We start from the raw sequence: 9,174 nt of genomic DNA on the forward strand, positions 1-9,174 counted from the left end.
ACTACAACTAAACAATGAATTTGGTAAATTTTCAGAATACAATATTAATGAACAATAATCTCTTGCATTCCCATACCCTAACAATGAAAAATCAGAAAAAGAAATTAAGGAAACAATCCCATTTACCACATCAACAAAAAGAATAAAATACCCAGGAATAAACTTACCTAAGGAGGCAAAACAACTGTACTTAGAAAACTATAAAATGCTAATGAAAGAAATCAAAAATAACATAAACAGATGGAGAAATATACCATGTTCTTGGATTGGAAGAATCAATATTGTGAAAATGACTATACTACCAAAAGCAATACTGTCATCAACACAGTATGGTACTGGCACAAAAACAGAAATATAGATCAATGGTACAGGATAAAAAGCCCAGAGGTAAATACACACTCATATGGTCACCTTATCTTTGACAAAGGAGGCAAGAACATACAACGGAGGAAAAACTACCTCTTCAGTAAGTGGTGCTGGGAAAACTGGACAGCTACTTGTAAAAGAATGAAATTAGAACAATTCCTAACACCATACACAAAAAATATACTCAGTATGGATTAAAGACCTAAATGTAAGGCTGGACACTATAGAACTCTTAGAGGAAAACATAGGCAGAACAATCTGTGACATATATCACAGCAAGATCTTTTTTGACCCATGACCCAGAGTAATAGAAATAAGAACAAAAATAAACAAATGAGACCTAATGAAACTTAAAAGCTTTTTCACAGCAAAGGAAACCATAAACAAGATGAAAAGACAACCCTCAGAATGGGAGAATATATTTGCAAATGAAGCAACTGACAAAGGATTAATCTCCAAAATATACAAGCAGCTCAATATCATAAAAAGCAAACAATCCAATCCAAAAATGGGCAGAGGAACTAAATAGACATTTTTCCAAAGAAGACATTCAGATGGCCAACAAACACATGATAGATACTCAGTATCACTAATCATTAGAGAAATGCAAATCAAAACCACAATGAGGTTTCACCAGATATCAGACAGAATGGCCATCATCAAGAAATCTAGAAACAGTAAATGCTGGAGAGGGTGTGGAAAAAAGGGAACCCTCCTGCAGTGTTGGTGGGAATGTAAATAATTGATACAGCCACTATGGAGAACAATATGGAGGTTCCTTAGAACTACCATACGACCCAGCCATCCCACTACAGAGCGTATACCCTGAGAAAACCATAATTCAAAAAGATACATGTACTACAATGTTCATTGCAGCATTATTTACAGGACATGGAAGCAACCTAAATGTCCATCGACAGATGAATGGACAAAGAAGATGTGGCACATAGATACAATGGAACATTCTTAGCCATGAAAGGGAACAAAGTTGAGTTATTTGTAGTGGATGGACCTAGAGTCTGTCATACAGAGTGAAGTAAGTCTGAAAGAGAAAAACAAATACTGTATGCTAATGCATATATATGGAATTAGGAAAATTATACTGATGAACCTAGTAGCAGGGCAGGAATGGAGATGCAGACATAGAAAACGGACTTCAGGACACAGTGGCGGGGATGGGGAGGCTGAATCAAGTGAGAGAGTAGCATTGACATATATACACTACCAAATGTAAACAGATAGCTAGTGGGAAGCTGCTGCATTGCACAGGGAGACCAGCTCAGTGCTTTGTGATGACCTAGAGGCATGGGATAAGGAGGGTGGGAGGAAGGCTCAAGAGGAAAGGGATATGGGGATATATGTATACATATAGCTGATTCACTTCATTGTACAGCAGAAACTAATGCAACATTGTAAAGCAATTATATTTCAATAAAGATGTAAAAAACAAAAGATATATGTTTTAAATTTTACTTTAAAAAAAACACAAAATACATTAGAGCACATACAACTTGACATCAAAGTAAAAAAACCCTATTTAAAAATGTACAGAAGACCAGAGCCTGAACTGTTCTGAGAAGAATCTCTCTTTAGGTCTTTGGACAGAGGTGAAAAAAAACATCTTTCAAAAATGGCAATGGTATCTGAATTCCTGAAGCAGGCCTGGTTTATTGACAATGAAGAGCAGGAGTACATCAAAACTGTGAAAACATCCAAAGCTGGTCCTGGGTCAGCAGTGAGCCCCTATCCTACCTTCAATTCATCCTCAGATGTTGAGGCCTTGCATAAAGCAATCACAGTTAAAGGTGTGGATGAAGCAACCATCATTGAAATTCTAACTAAGAGAAACAATGCACAGCATCAGCAGATCAAAGCAGCCTATCTTCAGGAAAAAGGAAAGCCCCTGGATGAAGCTCTGAAGAAAGCCCTCACAGGTCACCTTGAGGAAGTTGCTTTGGCTCTATTGAAAACTCCAGCCCAGTTTGACCCTGATGAGCTCCGTGCTGCCATGAAGGGCCTTGGAACTGATGAAGACACTCTGAATGAAATTTTGGCATCAAGAACTAACAGAGAAATCAGAGAAATTAACAGAATCTATAGAGAGGAACTGAAGAGAGATCTGGCTAAAGACATTGCCGCAGACGCATCTGGAGATTATGAGAAGGCTTTGCTTTCTCTTGCTAAGGGTGATCGATCAGAGGCGCTTGCCCTAAATGACGACTTGGCTGATACAGATGCCAGGGCCTTATATGAAGCAGGAGAAAGAGGAAAAGGGACAGATATGAATGTGTTCACTACCATTCTGACCACCAGAAGCTATTCCCATCTTCGCAGAGTGTTTCAGAAGTATTCCAAGTACAGTAAGCATGACATGAACAAAGTTCTGGACCTGGAGTTGAAAGGTGACATCGAGAAATGCCTCACAGTTATTGTGAAGTGTACTACAAGCAAACCAATGTTCTTTGCTGAGAAACTTCATCAGGCCATGAAGGGTGTTGGAACTCATCATAAGATACTGATCAGGATTATGGTTTCCCATTCTGAAATTGACATGAATGACATCAAAGCATGCTATCAGAAGCTGTATGGCATTTCTCTCTGCCAAGCCATCCTGGATGAAACTAAAGGAGATTATGAAAAAATCCTGGTGGCTCTCTGTGGAGGAAACTAAACATTCCATTGGTGATCTCAAACTTTTTGATCAGAAGACTTTTTAATTATATCTTTTCATTCCCTATCATAGAGTTGAATAGGAAAATTTCATCAACAGGAATATAGTTTAGTAACTCCTTCCTGGAAAATATAGCTTCTAAATCATTTTTTGTATTACAACTTTATAAAATAGAGATAAGTTTTTAAAAAAATAAATTTACTCCAAACTGTAAAACCTCATAAAGAGGTTGTTCTAGTAACATTGCCTGAGAAAAATGTGTATGTCACAGAAAATAAAATGATTTTACAGGAACAAAAAAAAATGTACAGAAGACCTGAATAGACTTTTTTCCAAAAGCAACATACAGGGAGCTAACAGACACATGAAAATATGCCCCACATGACTAATCATCAGGGAAATGCTAATCAAAACTGAGATATTACCTCTCACCTGTCAGAATTGCTATTGTCAAAATCCAACAAATAATAAATTTTGGCAAGCATATGGAGTTAAGGGAATCATAGTACATTATTAGTGAGAATGAAAATTGGCACGGCCATTATGGAAAACAGTACGGAGTTTCCTCAAAACAACTGAAAAATAGCACTACCATATTATCCACATCTGGATATATATCTGGAAAAAATGGAAATTAATTTGAAAATATATAGACACACTGTTCATAGCAGTATTATTTACAATAGTCAAGGTATGGAAGCAAATTTAGTGCTCATCCACAGATGAACTGATAAAGAAGATGTGGTATAGATGATGATAGATGATAGATAGATGATGATGATAGATAGATGATAGAGAGATAGATGATGATAGATAATAGATAGATAGATAGAGAGAGAGAGAGAGAGAGAGAGATAGATAGATAGATAGATAGATAGACAGATAGATAGATAGAGATAGATAGATAGATAGATAGATAGATAGATAGATAGATAGATAGATAGATAGAGATAGACAGACAGATAGATAGATAGATAGATGATAGATAGATAGTAAGATAGATGATAGATGATAGATAGATAGATATAGATAGATGATAGATAGATGATAGATGATAGTAGATAAACTCAGCCTTAAAAAGATTATTTTGCTATTTGCAGCAACATAAATGGACTTGGAGTGTATTATGCTTAGTGAAGTAAGTCAGAGATAGAAAAACAAACACTGTATTTTTTCACTTACTTGTGGAATCCAAAAAATAAAACAAATGAATAAAACCAAACTGGAACAGGCTCAAAGACAGAGAACAAAGTAGTGATTACTAGTGGGGAAAGGATGGGTGGAGGGGCAAGATAAGCAGATTAAGAGGCACCAACTACTAGGTATAAAATAAGTAAGATACAATGGTGTGATGTACAGCACAGAGCATATAGCCAATATTTTATAATAAGTTTAAATGGAATATAATCTATAAACACATTGAATTATGTTGTACACCTGAAACTAATATATCATAAATCAATTGTACTTGAAGTTTTTAAAAGAAACCATTTTAAATTATTTGTATAATTTTTCTGTAGTATGAATTTCATTTTGAGTGAATTAGAGTGTTAATTTGGCTTAAGTTCCAGACTTTTGTTTGCCTTTGGGCTGCTTTTCAAGGAGAGAGTAACATTTTTATTTTATTATTATTTTTGTGTCTCTCAGCATGTTGTCTGCCAAAAATGTGCACCAATCTCCCTGCAGTGCTCAGCAGTTGATGAATATTTATTTCCAGGCTTCTGGTGCCATATCCTTAAGCAAGTTATTTTTTTTTTAGAACTTTTATTGAGATACAGTTAACAGACAATAAACAGCATATATTTAGAGTGTACAATTTGATCTCCCAATTCATTCCCCCCCAACCCTCCCCACTTTCCCCACTTGGTGTCCATATGTTTGTTCTCTACATCTGTGTCTCTATTTCTGCCTTGTATTTCCTCTTTCATAATTGTTAAGTATTTGCCTTATGTATTGAGGTGCTCCTATATTGGGTGCATATATATTTATAACTGTTATCTCCTCTTCTTGGATTGATCCATTGATCTTTATGTAATGTCCTTTCTTGTCTCTTGTAACATTTTTTATTTTAAAGTCTCTTTTATCTGATATGAGTATTGCTACTCCAGCTTTCTTTTGATTTTCATTTGCATGGAATATCTTCTTCCATCCCCTCACTTTCAGTCTGTATGTGTCCCTAGGTCTGAAGTGGGTCTCTTGTAGACAGCATATATATGGGTCTTGTTTTTGTATCCATTCAGCCAGTCTGTGTCTTTTGGTTGGTACATTTAGTCCATTTACATTCAAGGTCATTATCAAGATGTATGTTCCTATTACCATTCTCTTAATTGTTTTGTTTTTGTTTCTGTAGGTCCCTTTCTTCTCTTACGTTTCCCACTTAGAGAACTTCCTTTAGCATTTGTTGCAGGGCTGGTTTGGTGGTGTTGAATTCTCTTAGCTGTTGCTTGTCTGTAAAGCTTTTGATTTCTCCATTGAATCTGAATGAGATCCTTGCTGGGTAGAGTATTCTTGGTTGCAGGTTCTTCCCTTTCATCACTTGAAATATATTGTGCCACTCCCTTCTGGCTTGCAGAGTTTCTTCTGAGAAATCAGCTGTTAAGCTTATGGGAGTTCCCTTGTATGTTATTTGTCATTTGTTCCATGTTGCTTTTAATAACATTTCTCTGTCTTTAATTTTTGTCAGTTTGACTACTGTATGTCTTGGCTTGTTTCTCCTTGAGTTTATCCTGCCTGGGACTCTGTGCTTCCTGGACTTGGGTAGCTATTTCCTTTCCCATGTTAGGGAAGTTTTCAACTATAATCTCTTCCAGTATTTTCTCAGGTCCTTTCTCTCTCTCTTCTCCTTCTGGGACCCCTATAATGCAAAAGTTGGTGTGTTTAACATTGTCCCAGAGGTCTCTTAGGCTGTCTTCAGTTCTTTTCATTCTTTTTTCTTTGTTCTTTTCCGCATCAGTGATTATCACCATTCTGTCTTCCAGATCACCTATTCACCCTTCTGCCTCAGTTAATCTGCTATTGGTTCCTTCTTGTGTATTTTTCATTTCAGTTATTGTATTGCATATCTCTGTTTGTTTGTTCTTTAATTCTTCTAGGTCTTTGGTAAACTTTTTGATCTTTGCATCCAGTCTTTTTTTTTTTTTAAGTCCTGGATCACCTTCACCATTGTTATTCTGAATTCATTTTCCTGGAAGGGTGCCTATATCCTCTATATTTAGTTGTTTTTCTGGGGTTTTATCCTGTCCCTTCATCTGGTACAAAGTCCTCTGCTTTTTCATTTTCTCTGTCATTCTGTGGCTGTGATTTTCAGTTCCACAAGATGAAATACTGCTGATACTGCTTGATACTCCTTAAGCAAGTTTTAAAGTGAGAATTCACAGTTTTTGCCCTCATGATGTGGACACTATGGGAGAGCTAATTGGCTGCTCACCTGGAAATCTGAGTTCTTACTGGGCATTGTAAAGAGGCTAGACTGTAAATGTCCTTTTCTTGTCTGTCATCCTGCTGTGCACACCTTCCTCTACTCTCCTTTTTTCTGCCCAGTGCTTAGTGCTGCCCTCTGGGTTCCCAGGGCCCAACTCTGATGCCCATCCATGGTTTCTCCTCCAGCCTATACCAACCTTCACTTAATCTTCTTCTCAACTCTAAACTCACCCATCTTGCCTGGAACAGAGCTGCCAATTGACTTTTGGTTAGGATTGGTATCCCATCCAATCTTGCTTCCACCCCATGACTCTCTCACTAATACCACCTTTCTGGACTTATGGTCATTTGAGTTTGCAATTCTTGCATTAAACCTGTCTTAGGTGTTCCCATGATTTAATCTATGGCATCTCCTGACACCAGCCATTAAAGGGAGCCCTTCATAATTCCCATATGCCTTGAATATATGCACATGATGATATTTAGCAAACTGACTCTTGAGTCACAGGTCAGATTACCAGAAGCAAACTGAGAGGTTTTGCATGCAAAGGTTTATTACAAGATGCACTCAGGATTGAAAATTTTTGGTGGGAGAAGGGAGTTAAGGAAACAAAATGGGATACAGGGAGAAGTTGTTTGCAATTCCTCAGGTAATCCTGCTGGGAGGCTGAAGGTGGGGAGCTCTGGAACTGGGTTGGCCCTTTGCAGTCAAACTAAGACAAAGTGGTGTGGCCTTTGTACCCTCTATTGACCAGTCATGAGATTCAGGAAGCTCTCCAAGGAGAACTATGGCCTTGGGCAAGTTGTCTCTCCACAGACATGGGCAATTACTTGAGAGGAACACAGCTGAAAGCTATCACCCACCCACTCTTCCAGCAGCTGAGGGATAAAGTACCTGTGTCTTCTGTTCTTTGTAATCCCAGAGACTCACCTTTCCTCCCACTATGCCCATACTCAGCATGGACATGATAGGTTGAATTGATGTGTTACTCTCATTACCTCTGGTCAGACAATGACTTATTGTTTTATAAATGTATTTATTTATTTATTTATTCATTCATTCATTCATTCATTGGCTGTATTGGGTATTTGTTGCTGTGTGCAGGCTTTCTCCTGTTGTGGCAAGCAACTAGGTTCATGGGCTCCTCGTTGCACTGGCTTCCCTTGTTATGTAGCATGGGCTCTAGGCACACTGACTTCATTAGTTGTGGCAAGTGGGCTCAGTAGTTGTAGCTCTTGGGCTCTTGAGAGTAGGTTCAGTAGTTGTGTCACATGGGCTTAGTTGCTCGACAGCCTGTGGGATCTTCTTAGACCAGGGATCGAACCCATGTCCCCTGCATTGGCAGATGGATTTTTAACCACTGCACCACCAAGGAAGTTCCCAGACAATGACTTTTATTTTCAGTACTGCATATTCGTATCTCCTCCAATCACACTATAGTTGATTAAGTCGGTTTCCCAGGGCCCAGACCTATACATTCAGTGGAAGTGCCAATCTATCCCTGCCCCCCACCACATGGACACCTTCCCAGGAGTTTCCTGAGAGCACCAGCCACTTCCTTGTTCCTCAAGCTGTAGATTAGTGGGTTGAGCATAGGGGTAATCATGGTATAGAAGGCAGAGACCACTTTGTCCTGCTTGGAGGAGTGGTAAGTCTGGGGCCGCATGTAGGTGATCATGGCAGCCCCATAGAAGAGAGACACCACTGCCATGTGGGAGGAGCAGGTAGCAAAGGCCTTCTGACGACCTTCAGCAGAACGCATGCGGAGCACAGTCACCAGAATCAGCAGGTAGGAGACAGAGATGACAGAGAAGGGCAGGAGCAGCATGAGGACGCAGCACACATAGATCATAGTCTCATAGAGGGAGGTGTCAGCACAGGCTAGCTTAAGCACTGCAGGGATATCACAGAAGAAGTGGTCAATCTCCTGGGAGCCACAGTAGGGAAAGCTCAGGGTGTAGATGGCCTGAATCAACCCATCCACCAGGCCAAAGAGCCAAGATCCTGCCACCATGAGCCAGCAGACACGGCGGTTCATGACCACTGAGTACCTCAGCGGGTTGTTGATGGCCACATAGCGATCATAGGCCATGAAGGCCAGCAGGAAGCACTCATCCCCCAGGAGGGTAAGGAAGAAGAGGATCTGGAGCCCACAGCCTGTGAAGGAGATGGAGCCATGGCCCAGGAGGTAGTCAATGGCCATGCGTGGCACAATGGTGGAGATGAGCATGAGGTCCATGAGGGACAGCCAGCTGAGGAAGAAGTACATGGGGCTGTGCAGGCAGGAGTCAGTGTTGATGAGGAAGATCATGAGCCCATTTCCAGAGAGGGCCACCAGAAACATGACCATGATGATGGAGAAGAGGAGGAGGTGCAGGGGTGAGTGGGTGAAGAGGCCCAGGAGGATGAAGTGGGAGATGAGCGTCTGGTTTTCCACCAAGGCCATTGTTCCTGCAGAGGGGTGTGTCAGACAGAGGACTGACATCTGGAAGCATAAGATTTATGGTTGGTGCTATAATAGTGAGGCCATTAACACTTTTAAGAAATCTTTGCCCCCTTTATATGTTACTTGGTTTAGAATAAGAGGCAAGTCCTCTTAAGGGAAAGAATCTTAACAAACATACAGGCTCTTTGTTGTTATTGTTTTTTTTAACTTCTAGGTTTTCTGCACATAGTTAAGAAGCAAATGTTATTCCTGTAATAGACACTGCTTCTA

General features: G+C 39.6%; 2 protein-coding genes across 2 annotated transcripts; one reads left to right on the top strand and one right to left on the bottom strand.

The window, feature by feature from the left end:
* Positions 1–1,948: 1,948 nt before the first annotated feature.
* Positions 1,949–3,037, top strand: LOC130836675 (annexin A1-like). The gene has a single exon (XM_057709100.1). The coding sequence runs from the start codon at positions 1,997–1,999 to the stop codon at positions 3,035–3,037; it is 1,041 nt and encodes a 346-aa protein (XP_057565083.1). The 5' UTR covers positions 1,949–1,996.
* Positions 3,038–7,953: 4,916 nt separating this feature from the next.
* On the bottom strand, positions 7,954–8,904 carry LOC130836340 (olfactory receptor 56-like). The gene has a single exon (XM_057708393.1). It carries the CDS (start codon positions 8,902–8,904, stop codon positions 7,954–7,956), a length of 951 nt encoding a protein of 316 aa, XP_057564376.1.
* Positions 8,905–9,174: the final 270 nt, after the last annotated feature.

Source organism: Hippopotamus amphibius, chromosome 15, assembly GCF_030028045.1.
Source record: "Hippopotamus amphibius kiboko isolate mHipAmp2 chromosome 15, mHipAmp2.hap2, whole genome shotgun sequence".
In the NCBI taxonomy this organism is placed as follows: Eukaryota; Metazoa; Chordata; class Mammalia; order Artiodactyla; family Hippopotamidae; genus Hippopotamus; species Hippopotamus amphibius.

Coding starts and splice junctions, on each gene's coding strand:
- LOC130836675 (XM_057709100.1), top strand. CDS start 1,997: ATGGCAATGGTATCTGAATTCCTGAAGCAGGCCTGGTTTATTGACAAT.
- LOC130836340 (XM_057708393.1), bottom strand. CDS start 8,904: ATGGCCTTGGTGGAAAACCAGACGCTCATCTCCCACTTCATCCTCCTG.